This window comes from Misgurnus anguillicaudatus, chromosome 7 (assembly GCF_027580225.2).
Source record: "Misgurnus anguillicaudatus chromosome 7, ASM2758022v2, whole genome shotgun sequence".
NCBI lineage: Eukaryota > Metazoa > Chordata > Actinopteri > Cypriniformes > Cobitidae > Misgurnus > Misgurnus anguillicaudatus.
This window is the reverse complement of record NC_073343.2, coordinates 2,293,760-2,314,325: the sequence shown is the minus strand read 5'-3', so window position 1 is coordinate 2,314,325 and position 20,566 is coordinate 2,293,760. Positions and strand designations below refer to the sequence as shown.

General features: G+C 38.6%; 2 protein-coding genes across 4 annotated transcripts; one reads left to right on the top strand and one right to left on the bottom strand.

Annotated features, from left to right (window-relative positions):
* Positions 1–490: 490 nt before the first annotated feature.
* On the bottom strand, positions 491–2,893 carry marcksb (myristoylated alanine-rich protein kinase C substrate b). 2 transcript variants are annotated; one of them, XM_055172446.2, is made up of 2 exons: positions 2,535–2,893; positions 491–1,720 (listed from the first exon to the last, which is right to left on the bottom strand). In XM_055172446.2, the coding sequence occupies exons 1-2, from the start codon at positions 2,619–2,621 to the stop codon at positions 1,142–1,144; spliced, it is 666 nt and encodes a 221-aa protein (XP_055028421.2). In that variant the 5' UTR covers positions 2,622–2,893; the 3' UTR covers positions 491–1,141. The 2 variants fall into 2 exon arrangements, with proteins under 2 accessions (XP_055028421.2, XP_055028422.2); XM_055172447.2 differs by lacking the exon at positions 2,535–2,893 and adding an exon at positions 2,389–2,497.
* Positions 2,894–2,999: 106 nt separating this feature from the next.
* fyna (FYN proto-oncogene, Src family tyrosine kinase a) lies at positions 3,000–17,958 on the top strand. Of its 2 annotated transcripts, XM_073869265.1 has the most exons (14): positions 3,001–3,045; positions 5,191–5,498; positions 7,987–8,074; positions 8,643–8,899; positions 9,055–9,151; positions 9,979–10,077; positions 10,243–10,346; positions 10,431–10,580; positions 10,680–10,844; positions 11,032–11,215; positions 12,624–12,696; positions 12,819–12,972; positions 13,304–13,435; positions 16,639–17,958. In XM_073869265.1, the coding sequence occupies exons 4-14, from the start codon at positions 8,653–8,655 to the stop codon at positions 16,845–16,847; spliced, it is 1,614 nt and encodes a 537-aa protein (XP_073725366.1). In that variant the 5' UTR covers positions 3,001–3,045; positions 5,191–5,498; positions 7,987–8,074; positions 8,643–8,652; the 3' UTR covers positions 16,848–17,958. The 2 variants fall into 2 exon arrangements, with proteins under 2 accessions (XP_073725367.1, XP_073725366.1); XM_073869266.1 differs by lacking the exon at positions 7,987–8,074 and having other exon boundaries at positions 3,000–3,045.
* Positions 17,959–20,566: the final 2,608 nt, after the last annotated feature.

The window sequence follows — 20,566 nt, the reverse complement described above, 5'->3', positions numbered from 1 at the left end:
TTGTGCATTGACTAATGTTAACACATACAACCTTTGATTTTAAATGAATAAGTAGGCCTAAATGCCAAAATTAACATGAACTAAGATTGCTCATTGTTAGTTCATAGCTATTGCATTAACTAATGTTAACAAATACAACCTTATTGTAAAGTTTTACCAATTTAATATTGTGACATCAAACAAAACCACTCATAAATTCTCTGTCTAAATCCTTTATTTTTGTTTTGAATGCCCCTAAAATGCAGGGGTAAAAAGAAGCATTGTGAACAATTTGCACGCAGTTACATTCCATTTAAAAATCAAGTAGAGATGGTGCTGAAGTATTTACAGGAAAAAAACATCTACTTGACGATTGCACCGGCAAATTTCATACATTTGTGGAACTGTGTTGGAATAAAACCACTTTGACTGCATTACACATGACAGGTCAGAAGTTTTGATCTTAAACATTTCAGAACATCATTCTCACTGAAACAAGTATTTTTGAAAAGAAAACAAAAAACATACTTCATTTAATACCACTGATATTACGAAAAAATTATAAAGCCATTTTATCAACATCATAAAAACCAGCAATGACAAAAGCCAATACCAATATGTAATGCTGCCGTTCTGCACAAATGCAGCTTTTGAGATTCTGAGCACCCATTTCAGTGATATTTCATGTAACAGATGACACTAAAATTAAAGGAGAACTGACCAACAACATCTGGAAATTGTTTGATGATGTCCTTTCTGATAACTTTTTCCACACATTTGATTTACCCAACTGTATGGCACCAGTACCTTCAACTAACATTTCAATTCAAATGTCCTTATTACACTAACATAGTTCACCTACAAAAAAAGAAAAAAAAGTTTCGAAAACAACAAATGCTATTAATCTCACTCATGCGCACACACACTCACATCACTTACACAACTGCTACAAAAAATTGATGAACATGGGAAAACTGTGCCTTTCACTTTCCACTCATTCCATCCAACATCCTTCCTTCAAAATGCCATGTACAATGTAGTGGATGGAACAAGAAAGGATGAAATGAAAGTATGGGAAAAAACAGAAGGTTTGAAATGTCATTGGTTTTTGTACAAATTTTTCATGTTTGTGCTCCTCAGACTTCATCTTTTCACCTCAACCTTACTCAGTGGCAGCAGCCGGAGCATCCGAACTTTCCGCAGCTGCTGGTTCTTGAGGTGCGGCCTCTGCTTGCTTCTCCTCAACGACCTCATTGGATGGTTTCTCCTCCTTGCTTTCAGTTGGTTCCTCAGCTTTGGGTTCCTCGGCTGGAGTCTCCGTCTTGGCTTCCTCGCTGGAGGCCTCGGGTTTGGCCTCGGCAGACTCGGGTTCGGCATCCTTCTTTTCCTCCTCGCCATTCTCGGCAGCGGCCGGTGCAGCCGCCTCTTCGGCCTCTTTTTTGGCGCTCTTCTTAAACGAGAAGCCACTCAGCTTAAATGGTTTCTTGAAGGAGAAGCGCTTTTTCTGCTTTGCAGGCTCGCTGCTCGAAGCGGCGCCGTTTTCCTCCGGCTTGGCCGCGTCCTCGCCGTTTGCAACGGCGGAGGTTTCTCCATCGCCTTCTGAAGCGGCCTTCTCGGCACCTCCTTCCTCAGCTTTCCCTTCTTCTGCTTTTACCTCTCCATCAGGGGAGTGTTTGCCATTGGCTTGCACATCCTCAGTGGCGGCTTCTGCATTCCCATTGGTTTTGGCATGGCCATTCTCCTATAAAAATCAGAATAGTTGTTATATAGGTTAGATTATTAACAGCTTTATTTGATGTATATTGCATTTCACAACATAAAAATATAGAGTTTATGGAACGCATTGTGTAGAGTCTATAGGTTCGCCACGTGGGTGAAGTCTCATACACTTTGGCTGATGCTGTTGCCATCTAACAGTGAAAGCGTTGCAAGATGGACGAGTGGATCCAACCAGCGTTGATCAAACAGGAGAAATCATCGCGTTAAGTAGATGGGGGCGATCGCTCTTAAAGCGGTGGGCTCGCAGGGCCACTTTTCATTTTAAAGCCATTTCTGTAACAAATACGCAGATTTTGATATCGTGGCGTATTGGTACTACGTTTTTTAACAATAAGATGTAATAAAGGCGTGGTGGCTATCGAAATGGCTTTGGACGGCGGGGAGGCTCAACAAAGCTTCTGTTTAACTAATTTTTAACGATTCTGTTTTAATCTCCGAAAGTAAACGTCCAAAATACGTTTTTAAAAAACTTAAAACGTTTTGACCGTGTAATTTGGGGGTTCGTTACAATAAACGTGTGGATGGAGAAAAGGCAATTTGCACTAAATCAAACCTATTCGAACACCGTCTGTATTTTTGCATCTCACAATTAACGTTTGCGCAAGAAAAACGACAATATTTAACGCAAACCGTTGGTTTTCTGTGAAAACTGTTGAGTTCCTTTGTTGATCGGCGCATTGTTCAACTGAACCGACTTGGGCTTTTTGGTATTGCACACCCCCTCAAAACATCATACGTATACACAGCCAAACACAACAATTAAAGATAATTATTACCTGCCCGTTTGATTTATTCACTGCCTCTGATGGTTTATCGGCAGCGGTCTCCTCTTTTGCGCCGTTTTTGGAGATTTGCGCTCCCATGCTTTCACGCGCGACAAAGAATCCCAGCAGATCAAATGAATGAACAAAGAGCGCGAGCTTCTCTCTCTCACAGACGCGTCGCGTGCTCGCTCTCAACGGCGTCTCTTTTCAAATAAAACCGCGGAAAAGAGATAGCGAGAGGTGAAGGTGCGATAGACAGGTCGGGAAAAACCAATAAATACCGCGCTGGCTCAAATAAAAATAAAATATTTGCGATAAGAGATGTAGATAATGAAATTGTTCTCTTTTGATAATGAGATGCTGGATACAACGCCCAAATACTGGTGACGTCACCGTAGAGCCGTGTGAGCCAATCAGACGCTTGGGTTAAGCGGGGGGAGGGGTTTTATTCGGCCGCTGGAGGGGGAGGAGGGGCGCGCGACCAGCAACTGGTGATTCAGTACCATTGAATCTAGTGACAAAGGTTTTTTGATTTATACATTTTTATTATACTTTCATTAATTAATTTGTATTTCGTCTGCCTGTTTTAAAACCCCAAAAGGTTTAGGTTAAAAAATTTCGTTTTCTATAATCTTTAAGAAAATCTGATAGGAAGAATGGGCACCATAGATTTAAATGGCTGAGTAATCATTAGGCCACGTTACCATATGAATGCACTAAATAGGCCAACGCATTGGCTACATTTATGGGAACACTATTCCTCATGAGACCAACGCTCCATCAATGGATTAAAGTTTTTCCAATATAAACATCCAGTCACACATTGCATGCATAATGAATTCATTTTGAGGAATCCTGGTGACCTATTTTCAATCTGTTTATCATCAAGCCAGTCTTAGCTGTTTTGAATTCACTAAGATAGTCTTTGCTTTCACATAAACGTACTAACTCGCGTAACCATGGAAACAGCTCACATAAGCAGCATCACGGCAGATTGCTTATAAACAAAAATAATCTTGTAAATGTGCAATGGTGAAATATTTGTTTACGAGTGAATGACCCAGACAGCAGACGACTCTGGGCCGGACCCGCTCCGGATCTGTGCCGAAGTCAACAGCTCTGGCGCTGATCCGGTGCGGATCCGGCCCAGAGTCGTCTGCTGTCTGGGGAGTGATTGTGTGAGAAAATTTGGCTGGGTAATCCAGGAAGGGTGAGAGAAGGTTTAGGTTGCACACTGCGAATGGATGTTTTATTTATATAGTCAAACAGAAAAGTCTAAAGGTAACATGATGTAAATAAATATGAGACAGATGTTGACTTAATGTAATGTTCATTGTAAAATAAAATACATGTTCATAATAATAATATTTTTACCAATGAAACTTCAGAATGGCTCAGAATAACTTTACATCTCAAAAAATCTATATTACATAGATTGATTATTCACATTTGCATTAAAGGTGCGGTGTGTAAATTTGAATGGTAGTGGTGAGGTTGCGAATTGCAACCAACGGCTCAGTCCACTGCTCACCTCTTGCTTTTGAAACACATAAGAGAAGCTACGGTAGCCGCCACCGGTCAAACATGTCATCGTTGGAGACAACTTAGTAAAAAAGTTTGTCCAGTGTTTCCCATACATTGATTTATTTGTGGTGGCCCACCACAGAATCAACACTGGCCCCCACAAATAGAATTTTCATGATTCCCATTTACATTTTTATTTCACCATTTAAAACAGCTTAATTCGACTTAAAATATAATTTGATATATAATATAGATCAAATACAGATACAGATCAAAGAGTAGAAGTGAAACATATTTCAGGTGGCAACACTAGATCAAACGCAAACACGACATGATGACGTCACATATATGCTAATTAGCGGGTGACGTCATCACCACCACAGTCTCCTCAAAATCCTGTGGGAAACACTGTTGTCTGATTAAGGGCTTCTGTAGAAACATGGCTGCACAAAATGGCGGCTTCCATGTAAGAGGACCCTATATGAATGTAGATGAAAACGTCTCATTCTAAGGCAATAAACACATAATGGTTCATTATGAAAGGTCTTTATACACCCCTGATAATTTAGTTTTGTATATTATTTTGCATTTCTGTCAAGAGATCCTTCTAAAAATTACACACTGCACATTTAACATGTTACAAACCTCATTTCTAGTTTCTAAGTAATAGGGACAGTTTATTATTTAGTGTAACAATCCACTGAGTTTATTTTGTATTATATCAAAATAATTTAAATGCCCAAATATTGGCCTGAATCTTGAGTTCTTCTGAATTCTTTTTTGAAATTGCAAGCCCAAATATGCTTTAACAACTCCCTAAAACGTTCATGTTATTAAAATGTTTTGGATATAAATTTGTAAACATACATGTTACTCATCAATGTAACAGTGAGTAATTCACAGTTATCTGTGATGGTCCATACAGGGAAACACAGAATAGATTGTGTCCCAACAATGAAGACTAAGTGTTGGAAAATATATCGATTAAAAGAATTTACACTGCAACCTTATCTAATTTAATGCAATTCTAAACATGCATGTATAAAGGATTTACCCTTTATTTAGTAACAGATTGAACAATTATAATTATTAGTGCGGCAGGATCTCAAATGAAAATGTTTTGTGAATTCTTGTTTTCCTACAGTAACTACATCCAAGCCCACGCTGCATAGTAGGAGCATGAGAGGACCATCGAGGAGGCAAAATATGCGCGCACCCTGATTGGTCCGCCACCCTGTCAATCTCATCCCTCGGTCCCCAGAGAACCCGCCTCCCAACGCCATCATCTGTTACACTCGGCGACAGGAGCAGCCCGAACCGTCAGGGCCAATGTTGTGATTTTCATTATTCAACGAGATTTTATTCAAAGGAAAAACATCTATTTGCAAATGATCTATTGTCGATTCTCTCTTCGCGGTGAAAGACCAAACACTTCAGGCAATCCCGCTTCTGGTAAGCGTTTTTTTGATGGTCTGGCGCTTTTTGATACACTTGGTGCATCCGATTTGTGTCCATTGCATATTCTGGTTAATGGAAATGATGGGAGATGGTAGTAATGCCGCACTAACCATAATGCATTCGCTTTATCAGCCGCATAAATACTATGTAGGGATGTTAAACGTCGGCATTGAGTGTATATATGGATGGTGTGATGGTTTTCTGTCTGGTAGCAGGGACTGATGCGCAGCAGAAAAGCCTTATATACACAATTGAATGGAAGAATAAGGCCTCTGTCACTGGACAGCTAGTCATCTTATGATAGGATGAAATCATAAAAGACTTTTGTTTGGCGTTTACAATACCAAAACACAAATATCTGCGTTGCATAAAGGTGTTTATTATAATGTTTATTTTTGAACAGTCTTTCTATTTAAATGAATGTGTCTATTTAAATGTATGTGAAGTGAATACAGGCCTGCATTACATATTATTCTGTAGGGATAAGACACATAAAATACTATTATTGATGTCTTTATGCATCCTGAATGATAAACAGGTAGTGATGTTATTACTGACTTAATTAACATGTCTCCTACATGGTCTGACTATAAAAGTATGAATAAAAAAATAATGGTCAGCGCTGGGCAGTAACTTTAGTTACTAGTGATTACTGTATTAATATTACTTTCCCTGTAAACTATTAGTGTAAATTACAAAAAATGTACACATACACATATCATTACAAGCAATGTGTATGTGTACAAACACATTTTTTGTAATATATATATATATATATATATATATATATATATATATATATATATTTTTTTTTTTTTTTTGGTTGAAATGGAAAAGTACTGTAACTAGTAGTATAACTAATTACTGTTGGCCAGGAGTATATAAGTAAAGTAATACCGTTAAGTACAATAAAGTTTTTTGTCTCAATTGTGCGGCCCTTTCTAAAAAATCTTTAAATGCATTAATGCATAATCCAAGTATGGTTAGATGAAGGATCATGGATGGATGAATGTTTGTATATCTATCTATTAATGGAAGATATATGAACAATATCAACCTTTAATATACAGACATAATTTATTGAATTATTTGTGTTAAAACAAAATTTTCTAACAGGTGTTACAACAAACCCTCTGTTTGTTACAATTCTATGGGGTAAGTTGTAACGTGTGCACCCCTGTCACGTTGTACGATAATAGTAGGTCCCACAAACAACTTTAAGTGTTCATTTGTAGCAGAGATGTGTGGGTTGATTGTGTAAAAAAATTAGTCTAACTTCAATCTAGCCAAAGCGTTAGTTTGTGCCCCCCCGTCCCCTATTTTACTACATTTAACTACAATACTACATATTGTAGTGTTTTTGAACCTTACCACAGTAAATACTAAATATATAATAAAATACTACGTTATTAAGAGAGAATTCTACCTTATACTAGTATACAATAACTACGAGTTGTAGGATTTATACCATGGGCCTATTGAATGCTTTATTCTGATTGGTTGCGAATTTTCCGTGGGTGTTTTTCTATAAAACGCACCCCTGACCTGTCAAATGTCTTAAAATAACCACCAGACCTATTTCTGTGGTAACTGTGGTATAAGTGGAATAATTGACTATGGTCCTGTGAATTATTTAAAATTATACCACGGGTCTGTTGAATGCTGCATTCTGATTGGCTGAGAAATGTTCTATGGGTGTTGATTTGTTTTTCTGTAAACCGCACAGTGCACACCTATCTTTTCAAATGTCTTAAAAATAGGCACCAGAGCAATGTTTGTGGTAACCGTGGTATAAGCGGAATAATTGACTCCGGTCCTTTGAATTATGTAAGGAATAATTGACGACGGGCCATTGAATTATAAGAAAATAATGCACACCAAGGTGGTAATGTGGCACGACGCGAAGCGGAGTGCCGTTACACCACAGGTGTGCATTATTTTCAAATAATTCAAAGGACCGGAGTCAATTATTCCGCTTATACCACGGTTACCACAAACATTGCTCTGGTGCCTATTTTTAAGACATTTGAAAAGTTAGGTGTGCGGTTTACAGAAAAATAATCAACACCCATAGAACATTTCTCAGCCAATCAGAATGCAGCATTCAACAGACCGTGGTATAATTGAAAATAATGCACACCTGCGGTGTAACGGCACTCCGCTTCGCGTCGTGCCGCATTACCACCTTGGTGTGCATTATTTTCTTATAATTCAATGGCCCGTAGTCAATTATTCCTTACATAATGCACACCAGCGGTGTAACGGTTCGTCATCAATTATTCCTTACATACTACAGTATATTATTTTTTACCGTAGTAAATACTAAATTGTACTATAGTATATTTTTGCATTGTGTCTCAGAACATTTAGCTTCTTTTTGGTATGATATGAGCTACCCAAAGCAACACAGTGTGATATAGTTCAGCCGAAGTTGTTTGTATATAAAGTGATGTGTGTGGTTTTCATTGTTGTGCCCACTCAGGCGAAGGAGCGAATCGTAAACATTTTCACCCCATCTTTAATTGAATGGAATGCGAATACTCCACTGTGGTAGCCCAGTGCTTGCCTTGGTATGTTTATTGAATAGGCTATATGTTTTCCTTTACGCTGTGCATATTTGTAATCTAAATGTAGTGATGTGTAAAGCAGAATGCACTTATTCTTTATTGTTAACTATATAAGTAAAATAATTCAAAGGTTTTGGTACCATAATGGTCAATAGGAAATCAAATGTACATTTATTCATTTAGCCAATGTTTATCCAAAGTGACTTACAAATGAGGGAGAATTATTTTGCTTTAAGAGCCAGCAGTAAGCTACAATAAGTATATACACCGTACTTTATACTGTATGTATAAAGCAATGTTTACAACTAGAAGCATTAAAATAAATTATAGATTCAGTGAGTGACACATTCATTTGTATGAACTGTAAGTACAGACTCTTTGTTAAAAGGATGTCGACGCTGAATCAATTATGGCCTCTGTTATTGATTTATGTCCCTTGTAAGTCATCAGTTAGGGTTTTTGTTTACGTCTCAATTGTAAATTTGTTAGTTGCCTCAATTGTTTTGTAAAGTAGAATAACGCTGTCGTTCAGTCAGCGCATCCTTACATAAACATGTATTTATTTCCAAAGAATATAGATAATGGGCTGTGTGCAATGTAAGGACAAAGAGGCAACCAAACTCACAGACGACAGAGAGACTAGTGTCTCACAGCACACGGGATATCGATATGGGGCCGACCCGACACCTCAGCACTACCCCAGCTTTGGAGTCACCACCATTCCCAACTACAATAACTTCCATGCACCTGTCAGTCAGGGCGTGACTGTGTTCGGTGGAGTCAACTCTTCCTCACACTCCGGAACACTGCGTTCTCGAGGTGGAACAGGTAAAACAAACAAGAGAAGTTTAAAGTTCGAAATAGGAAAAAGCAACTTTTCAATATTTAGAGTATGAGGATATTAATTCATTATTCTTTGTTGAACTATTCGGAAGTCATTGGGAGTTTATTCAGTGATTTGAATAAATTTTTTTTGTTTGCAGGAGTGACACTCTTTGTAGCACTTTATGATTATGAAGCGAGGTCAGAAGATGACCTCAGTTTTCGGAAAGGGGAGAAATTCCAGATTTTAAATAGCACGTGAGTTTGTAAAGACACTTCTGGGACACCATAAGAGCATTGTAGCTGCCAAAACTCTTTGCAAGTTAAAGAGTTAAAGGGACACTCCACTTTTTTGAAAATAGGCTTATTTTCCAGCTCCTCTAGAGTTAAACAATTGGATTTTACTGTTTTGGAATCCATTCAGCCGATCTCCGGGTCTGGCAGTACCACTTTTAGCATAGCTTAGCATAATACATTGAATCTGATTAGACCATTAGCATCACGCTCAAAAATAACCAAGCGTAAAAGTTGCGATTTTCTAGTCCGATATGATATTACGCAGTGCCCGAAAATAGTCCCCAGCTATTCGGGCACTGCGTAATATCATTACGCCTGCTGCAGCCATGTTACGGCAGCAAAGTCCTTGATTATTACGCCAGAATGAGAGTATAGTTTCTAGCCATATCTGCCTAGAAAATCGTAACTTTTCATTTTCTGTGGTTCTTGGTACATGATGTAACTACAGAAGAGTCAAATTTCAAATAGGAAAAAATATCAAAACTCTTTGGTTATTTTTGAGCATGATGCTAATGGTCTAATCAGATTCAATGAATTATGCTAAGCTATGCTAAAAGTGGTAACGGAGATCGGCTGAATGGATTCCAGAATGGTGGAACTCAGTTGTTTGGCTCTGGGGGAGCTGGAAAATAAGCTAGAAAGAAAGCAGAATGTCCCTTTAACCTCTTTATATAGACAAAAATGAACTAAAGCTTTAGTTTTGTTTAGTCAGTTTCTTTATCAACCCTAAAATTTCCTCAAATCGCTCATAGTCTATGTGTTTTCCTGCACCTGTTGTTGTATCTTAGGGAAGGGGACTGGTGGGAGGCTCGATCCCTCACTACAGGTGGAACTGGATACATACCCAGTAATTATGTGGCTCCAGTAGACTCCATACAAGCAGAAGAGTAAGTTTTTTTGTTGTGTTAAAATAGACAATTTTAAAATATAAAAATAGGACGGCTGCCTAAACATCTTTTTCTTGGCTCTAAATAGCATGTTTCATTGGTTCAAGCACAATAACATGTTATGCGGTCACGCAGTCAAACTAAACACCATGTGCCCCTTTGTAGTTGGTATTTTGGTAAGCTAGGCCGTAAAGATGCAGAAAGGCAGCTGTTGTCGAATGGAAATCCCAGAGGCACGTTCCTTATACGGGAGAGTGAGACCACAAAAGGTTAAAAACATGCACAAATCCATTCACAATTTATAGCAAACGTCTCCATTTAGTGTACTGAAACACTGAAATCTAATCCCTCAGGTGCATACTCCCTCTCCATACAAGATTGGGACGAAACTAAAGGCGATCACGTGAAACACTACAAAATCCGCAAGTTGGACAACGGAGGCTATTACATCACCACTAGAGCTCAATTTGAAACTCTGCAGCAGCTTGTGCATCACTATTCTGGTAAAATTTAATCAACTAACCACAGCTACGTATAGCCAACAATGGACTGTTAATCTTTTAATCTCATATAATCATAATCAGTGTAACTTCTGCTTTCAGCCAGGGCTGCAGGGCTTTGTTGCCGCTTAATAGTCCCGTGCCATAAGGGAATGCCCCGCCTCGCCGACCTGTCCGTCAAAACCAAAGATGTATGGGAGATTCCACGGGAATCGCTTCAGCTCATCAAACGACTGGGAAATGGACAGTTCGGAGAAGTCTGGATGGGTAAGTGATTAGCTTAACCACATGCCTAATAAAAAAGATATTTGTGTTCAGGACAATAAATCTAGAGCCGTTGGGGGGGGCAGAAAACATTTCCTCAAGTCAAATGTGTCTGAATGGATTTATGTCTGTGTTTCCTTTCAAGGCCTGAGTGACTCACTAACTATCAAATCTTGTCTCTGAATGGCAGGCACTTGGAACGGCAATACTAAAGTGGCAGTGAAGACCTTGAAACCAGGCACGATGTCCCCAGAGTCGTTTCTGGAGGAGGCTCAGATAATGAAGAAACTGAGGCATGACAAGCTAGTGCAGCTTTATGCTGTCGTCTCCGAAGAGCCCATCTACATTGTCACAGAATATATGAGCAAAGGAAGAGCACACCCTGTCAGTTTACACTTTTGACACTTTTTTACTTTTTGAAATGAAACATTAAATTGATATGCTGTGGCACTGACCGTGGGTTCACACCAGCCACGGTTGAGGTGTCAAATTCGCGTCTAACGCGTCTAGTTCGCCGCTTGAACATTTTGAGTTTACTCGCTTCATTCGCGCGTGAAAGCTGCGCGTGAAATTCTAGTCATCAAGACATTCATGCGGAAATTCGGGTCATGGGAGGGGCTTTGCGACTCTGCTCGCATCCTGTAATCACGTCACTACTAGAGCAAGCTCCTGATTGGTTAACCTGATAAGGAACATTGTGCCGTACATGGCACACCCCCTCCCTTGCACATGAGGCTGCATAAACGTCATTGTAACTTTGAAGCATTAAATCTTCAAAATATACGGTCATGCGGCACATTGTTTGAAAGCGTAGACTTTCGGGATTCCATTAAGCGCACACACAAAGCATCATATGATTTATAGCAGTCATAAAACTGTAATCTAGTTTGAACAAGGCGGCGCCGATTTAGGATATTTACTTACCTTCAAAATCTATTCTTTATCCCCTTTGGTGAAATTGTCCAAAACAAATTGTTCATAAATCCCCAAAAGTCTTTTAATCTAAAACGATTTGTTCAGCTCACAATTTTGACGTTTCTGACCGAATTACGATATAATCACTGCATACAATTAGTTCACTAATGGACATTCGTTCGAATCTCACTTTTCATTCACGATTTATAATGAATATATTCGGATGTCACGTTTATTGTGCAACGTCTTAAGGACAAATACGCCCCCTTGTGGAATTTCAGCTGTTCCATAAGAGGTTAACGCGGCGCATTTTTCTGCCAACAAACGCGCGTTTGCCACAGCAACGCACAATTTGCGCGAACTAGATGCGCTAAACACCTCATTCGTGCCGCGAGAACTCCAGACGTGCGTCAACGCGTCTTCACATTGACTTAACATTGAAATCAATCACGCTTGACACCTCTACCGCAGCTGGTGTGAACGCACCATTAGACAATGAAGTATCTGTGATGCATACAGTATATCGTATTTTAATCCATGTTTTTTTATTTACTGTATTTTTTATATAGCCAAATACCGTAATTAAAGCAAAAATGTTCACCATGCTACCTGGTGCACCTTTATTATGATTTATTATAAGATCCAAGACACCCCAAATTACTCCAACACAAACCATTCAAAGGTTGACACTATTGTATCTATACATATCACTGTGTGTGTGTTACAGTACATAGCATTCCTACCGGTTCACTTTAACCCGGTTACAAATGTAAAAAGTAAAGAAAGTGATATAGAATGAACCAACCCTAGTAAGGTTTAGATACAATAATGACAAAGTTGTTCACATGTGTGTGGGCTTACAGGAAGCTTGTTGGATTTCCTGAAGGATGGTGAAGGACGTGGGCTTAAATTGCCAAATTTAGTGGACATGGCAGCTCAGGTTAGTAAGATGATTTGATACCCAGTGCACTCAAATAATCATTAAAGGTGTTCGGTTTCAGCGAGCACTTACCTGACCGCAGGGCATTGCAATTTTTTTATTGCTTTTGCATTCACTCTTAGGTTGCTGCAGGCATGGCTTACATCGAAAGGATGAACTACATCCACAGAGACCTGAGATCTGCTAACATACTTGTCGGAGACAGCTTAGTGTGCAAGATTGCAGATTTCGGACTGGCCAGGCTAATAGAGGACAACGAATACACAGCACGGCAAGGTGAGGGTTAAGCCGTTTTTATGTTAGCATGAAAACTCAAAACCTGAAAACCTAAATCTTCCAAATCTAATTATTTTAAATAAATAATAAATCTTGACATAATTTCCCATCGTGACCACTAGGGGGTTTATTGCTTTTTGATAGACAGTGTGATTAAAAATGAGCAGTTAATGAGGTCATAATAAAATATGTTTTATCTTCTAATGTTGGCTTTTTCTCAGCATACATATTCTGGGCTGTTAAATCAGAATTTTAAGGAATAAAATATTGCCCAGTTCACAAATAGGCCACTTTTCAAGATCAGACCCATAAATCCAGTGTTCGGTTGCAGGTGCCAAGTTCCCAATCAAGTGGACGGCTCCAGAGGCTGCGCTTTATGGAAGGTTTACTATCAAGTCAGATGTCTGGTCATTTGGTATACTGCTCACAGAGCTGGTAACCAAAGGACGCGTGCCCTATCCAGGTGAGATTTACAGCAAATGTAAATGACATTTATTGAGTGATTACCCTGCAAGCAATTTTGCGCGTAAAAGACATCTATTAGCCGTTTAAATACAGCCGCCAATTTGGGCTGTCAGTAAATGAAAAAGCACATATCACGTTGCTAAAAACAATGTTATTTTTTGTGTGTTTGGTATAAAACAATGTGTTTGCATTATGGTTTAAAAAACAGATTATTGTCCACATACCGTACATTATTGTTGCTCCTCTAAGCCCGGATACGCATGGATTTTTTACAAAGCTCATCATTTTGAAAAGCGCTATGCCTCCGATTGGCCAGCTAAACAGTATGTTGTGATTGGCCTGAATAACGCTGACCTCAGCTGGAAATGTGATGCTCCTTCCCGTATTTGGAAGATCAGCTCGCAATGCTGACAGGAGTTAACTCTTTCCATGCCAGCGTTTTTTTTTTTAAAGTTGCTAGCCAGCGCCAGCATTTTTCATGATTTTCACAAAAGTTTAATGCCTTCCAAGAAATGTTCTTCTTAAAATATATAAACATACAATATATCAAATAAAAGAACAGACCCTCTGCTTTCAAACAAACAAAAAAAAACTTTCATCCTACCTTCATTACTTCTCTTTTTATCACCTCTCAAATATGGGTAGGTTTCTTCAAAAACAAAAAGCTGAGATAATTCCATTTTTGTGAAGGACTTTTGATAGAGATCAGATGCAGAGCGATCTTTAAAACATACACAGAGTTCTTTCTCTTTCACGTAAGGCGTTACTTCCGGGTTGTAAAAGTTGCACCTGGTGGATAATAGCGGTATTGTGGAAAGCCGGAAATTCTCGTCAATGGCAGGGAAGCGTTTTCTCTTCATTGACGAGATAACTCGTCAATGGCGGGGAAAGAGTTAATAGCGTCTTTACTACCTTATCAATACGAGCCGAATCTGATCCAGAAAAAAACTGATTAGTAAGGCAATGATTACTAAAACATTAAAACCATGTCTGCATTTGTGATGGTAGAAACGATAAACAAGCTCTACTCTGCACTGCTTAAAACTTGCATTTGAGTCATGGTTTAGTCCAGGGATGGGCAACTTCGGTCCTGGAGGGCCGGTGTCCTGCCTAAAAGTTTCTAGTATGCCTAGTAAGACCTTAATTGGCTGCTTTATGTGTGTTTAATTATGGGTGGAGCTAAACTCTGCAGGACACCGGCCCTCCAGGACCGAAGTTGCCCATCTCTAGTTTAGTCAGTAGTAAATTCTTTAAACATGAAAACATAGACTACTTATAGGCTATAAGTCAAAAGATGGCCTAATTATGATTATTACCGTCATGTCCACGTCGACCGCCCAGGAAGTAAACTATTGCCTACAATCCATGTTTTTTATAGTCCAAGAAAAGAGATTTACATTGGAAACATACAATCATCGTTTACTTTGGGATTTGTACCTTTTGCATTAACATGTACCAATTTACACCAAAGGAAAAGTAAAATCGCAAATCGGATCATTTGTGCTCTTTAATAGGCATCTAACCTTAGTCTCCCAAAAAATTAATGAACTAAAAATGAATAAATGAACCCAAACTTGCCTACATGATGGAATGCTATATATCTTACAAGTTATTTTGCCAAAAACGATACCAAATTCAAGGGATTTTTTTGTTGCAAGACGTGAGTTACTCATAGCCAGACTATGGGCAAGATTTACTAACAGCTTGCGTCACGCAAACCATCATTTTGTCGTTAAATAACGATTGTCTGTATTTACCAAAGACGTGAATTGGAAAATTAGCGCTGAAAAGGTGTGGTCTGGTTATTTTTGTGATATTACTGACAGTGGCGGCTCGTGACTGCTCATCCGAGGTGCTACACACGCGTGAAAACCGTTTATGATAAAAGAGACGCTCACGTTCACAAAATACACGCAAGACACTCCCTTAACAGTAAACTCTGATTACGCATGAGATTATGCGAGTATCTGGCAAACGCGAGCGTCTCTTTTATCATAAATCCTTTCGACGTGTCTGCAGCAGGCACTTATTTTGACAAGACACGTGATGCACACAGGATTACTCAACGTGCAGAACACATATTTTGAAATAACGAACCACACACATGACGGGCTACATACATGTTGTGACAAACTTCGCATCGAGTGCCGTCAAAAAAAAAGAAGTCACCGGCCGCCACTAATTACTGATATTTGCACCATTATTATTTAATATAGGGCTGGGAAAAGATTAATCGCGATTAATCGCATACAATAGCTATACAATAGCTATTAATAGCTATTTTTTGCACAATATATATATGTGTATGTACTGTGTGTAATTATTGTGCATATATTTAAACACATACACATACATATATTCATGTCAGATTTTTTTATTTATATATACATTTTTTAAATTTAAATATAATATAGAATATATAAAAATATAAATAAATATATATACACATGTAAATGTTTCTTAAATACATACATGAATGTGTGTGTATTTATATGTACATAATAATTACACACAGCACACACTCATATATTATGCCAAAATCACTTTTATTTTGTATGCAATTAATCGCAATGAATCTTTCCCCAGCCCTAATTCAATAATTTCTATTTCAATAATTTTGCGCTTGAAATAGCTCAAATTGTTGCTGATAGAAGGAGCATCACAGAAATCAGAGAGCGCGTAGGACAAGGCAGAGGAACACATTTGGAATTCCAGAGGAACATAATGGTCATTATGGAAATAAGCTGTTCCACCTGTGCTATTTATTTTGCGCATTTTTAGTAAAAAAATGTAGTCTAACACGCAGATATTAGTAAATCGGGTCTATAGTAAACCTTGGTGGGTACACATTTGCCCTCCCAGTCAGAATGAATGACAGAATTTGGAGATAGGATGGCTGTACGTTTACAGTTATGCATTTATGGCAGAAGCTTTTATCCAAGGCAACACACAGTACATCTAAGCTATACATTTTATGTACTTTGTGTGTTTGTGTATGTGTTCCCTGAGAATCAAACCCATGATAGTTTGCAATGTTAACACAATGCTGAGCTACAGGAACACAATTGTACCAATTGTTGCACACTTGGAAACATTGTAGTAGATTTGCAATGTTAGGAATGACGGTGTTTTCAAGAGCCTCACTGAGTGTATTCATTCTCAATTATTTTATCTTGCGTTTGTTTCGCATCTGTTTCCCAGGCATGAATAACCGTGAAGTACTTGAGCAGGTGGAGCGTGGTTACAGGATGCCCTGCCCGCAGGACTGCCCCAGCTCCCTGCATGAGCTCATGCTTCAGTGCTGGAAGAGAGACCCCGAGGAGCGGCCCACCTTCGAGTACCTGCAAGCTTTCCTGGAAGATTACTTCACTGCCACCGAACCACAGTACCAACCCGGGGACAACCTCTAAATGCCACAACAGACTGCCCTTAGAAAGACTTTGATGATTAAAGCTTCCAGATTTTGTGCCATCTCAACCCAATATCTGACACAATCCATCTTCCATTGAACAAGGACATGCAATCGCGTTATATCTGTCAGTAAAGCCGAACATACAGTGTTTTGGGGAGATACATCGGTCGTGATTTAATGATACGAATGGCTTGTTTGTATTTAGTGTAAATAGTGTGTTTAGTTATCCCTTGTATTTGGCTTGTTTTATTACTTTTATAAAGCCGTTTTACGTTCTTATCCAGGCCGTGAAAGAACAGACTCTAGGTAAAAGCATGGAGGCGACAGAAAAGTTTTAATATTTACAATGATTCTGGAAATCATACGCAAACACTTGCGGTGATATGTCGAGCAGCCTCTTTTAAATGACTGTCAATTGTATATTGAATTGAACTGTGTGTGTCAAAACACTCCCTTTCACACCTTGTCCTAACCAGATGCGATGCGATGATCAAGTGATAACAGAAATCTGTCAAATCCTAACCAAGATAAATTATATTTAGTTGCCCAGTCCATAGTATAATCTCACTGTAATAAAATCTCATTCGTCACACCTATACACACAAATATCTATTGTTTGACAAATTGCTTGTCGCTGGAAAACGTATGCATCGCACCTGGCCAAAACATACAGCATAGGTAGCATCACAAATTATTGTGACATTTTTCACAGAAGGTATTGAAGTCTGGTTTAGTGAGTTTGCTGGGCCTACTTATTTGCACCTGCTTTTAGCAAGCGCTCGGTGTCTCTATTTTTTTCCTGCTTCTTAGAATGAGTGCATTTTCTATTTAGTCACTTCGGATTAACGATAGAGCAATGTATGTATCAGAATAGTATGAGACCAAGTGGGCATTATGCTTGACCATACATGCATCTTTCCTGCAAGAACCGCTAACATCTTTACTGTTGTGAGAGAAAATAAAGACATTCAATAACCATGCATTATGAAGTAACACGACTAAATACATAGAGAAAAAAATTAAATGGTAGAATTTCACTCGAGATAACTCATTGCCTTGTTTTTATCCCTCATTTTATTCCTCATGATAAAGACATGTCTGAATATTTATTTTTCGTGTCATTATTTAATACTTTAATATGTTGAGTTTGATAATTCCTTTACTTATTACTTTAATAATTATAGTTTTAATATATAATAAGTATTAATTATTACACAAACATCAAAAAAGACAAAATGAGTGTAATGACACATACTGTCCTCGAGAGAAAACTGATAAACTGCTAAACTGGAGGCTGTGAGCCATTTTCTAATAGCTTAGTTACTTATAAAACTGCATTATGCTGGTGTTGTTTTGGATAAAATAAAGTGTTGAATAAGGAGGGCTGCTTAAATATTATGTTCTGCTTTTGTTTTCAAGCCCATAATTTTCATGATCATTTTGTACCATTGTTTTATTTCTTTATGCATAAGCATTTTTAGAATAAAGTTCACATTCAAGTCCATTTCTTTGAACTTTTCTTTCTTTAAAACCCTCATTTTGTTCTAAACCTGTATGAGTTTCTTTATTTTGTTAAACACAAGTTAAGATATTTTAAAGGAAATCACCACCATTTTTCGATATTTTACTATGTTCTTACCTCAAGTTAGACGAATTAATACATACCTATATTTTTTCAATGCGTGCACGTAATCTTTGTACAGCGCGTTGTGAATGTGTTAGCATTTAGCCTAGCCCCATTCATTCCTTAGGATCCAAACAAGGATGAATTTAGAAGCCACCAAACACTTCCGTGTTTTTCCTATTTAAAGACTGTTACATGAGTAGTTGCACGAGTAAGTATGGTGGCACAAAAAAAACGTGGCAATTTTTTAAGCGGATAAAAAATGAGAACTATACTGGCCCTGTCCCAAATGGCGCACTTCATGTGGACTTTCGGTCTCGTGGACTTAAATTGCGCGTGCTCACTTAGTCTACGAGTCCGTATGGTGTCCCATCTGTCATTTTTGTGCTTTAAAGTGTGCTCATCAGCGCCCCCTTTGATGCGGTCTCCGGCGAAGCCCGCACTGCAGCAGGCTTCTCTCACTTTACCAACCCAGAAGTCCTTGCAAAAGAGCAATCAGACCAATCCGACCATAGATATGTATAAAGGCTAGATGTGTTACAGCGAAGTCTCTAACATCATCACCTGGCGGCCATCTTACCTTAGACAGCTCACTCACTCGTAGCATGGTGTTTAATGGTGCAGGTACTTTTAAATTACCATAACTTGCTCAATTTTCTACCGATTTTCAAACGATTTGGTTTCTTACAAACGTTATTTACGTGGCTATAATTCTTAATGCTTTAACATGAGTCATCAAAATTATTCATTTAGTATGCAGTGTCATAGATAAATCTCTGACGTTTATAACAAACCAAACCGTTTGAGAGTCGGTGGAGGATTGAGCAAGTTGTGGTCATTTAGAAGTACCTGCACCATTGGGGCTCAATGCTACGAGTGAGCGAGCGCCCTGTGGTAAGATGGCTGCCAAATGCGGACGTCCCACTCAATTGGCCAGCAGCGCGGGTGAGACATCTAGCCTTTATACATATCTATGAATCCGACGACGGAAGGGAGGAGTTCACACTGAAGTGCAACTTCCCTTCCTATTTCCGGCTTGATGCTCGAGTCTGTCCCAAAACACGACTGCACACCGGTGCACCCACGTGGACTCGCATCAAGGGTCCCTAAAGTCTGCACTCTATGATGTCATCAAAGTGTGGACTCTGAGGAGAACAGGTCCAGAGTGTGCCATTTGGGACAGGGCCATTGTATGGCAGAAGAGCACTTCGACCTCTACATGCAGTAACATCATCACTCCTGACTACTCCCCCCTGTCGCCCAAACTTCCTTCAATATTACTGCACAATATTAGTGCTCTTCCACTATACAATATAGTTCTCATTTTTATCCGCTTAAAAAAAAATCGCCACGTTTTATTTTGTGCCATCATACTTGTGTAACTACTCGTGTAACAGTCTTTAAATATGGAAGTGTTTGGTGGCTTCAAAATTCATCCCTGTTTGGATCCTAAGGAATGAATGGGGCTAGGCTAAATGCTAACATATTCACGACATGCTGTACAAAGATTAAGTGTACGCATTGAAAAAAGATGTATGTATTAATTTGTCTAAGTTGAGGTAAGAACATAATAAAATATTAAAAAACGGTGGTGTTTTCCTTTAATAAATTATTGTAAGCGCACAGCTGATGGTACCCATTGCCTTCCGTAGTATTTGCTTTTCCTACTAAGGAAGTCAATCAGTACCATCAACTGTGTGGTTACCATATTGAAATATTTTAATTTGTGTTCTACAGAAAAAACTTCTGATGTTGATGACAGAATTTTCAGAATTTTGGATGAACTTTCTATTTAATAATGTCATTGCATGAGCAAAAATATCAAACCAAAAGATTTTGAGTGAAACATTGAGCTTATTTTAATCAATGCAACAATGTTAAATGTATTCAAGCAAGAAGTAAGAAGATGGGTTACACACATTATGGCCACGTCAGTGTTTTTCAGTGGTACAGTACTGTAATTCCCTGCATGTCCAGAAGAGGGCCAAAATGTACTGTATTATTCCATGGCACATGGATTTCCACATCTCTGCTGGAAAGGTTTGTCCCTTAGTTATAAATAGTAGTGGGCTGTCTGTCTGTAATTTAGATCT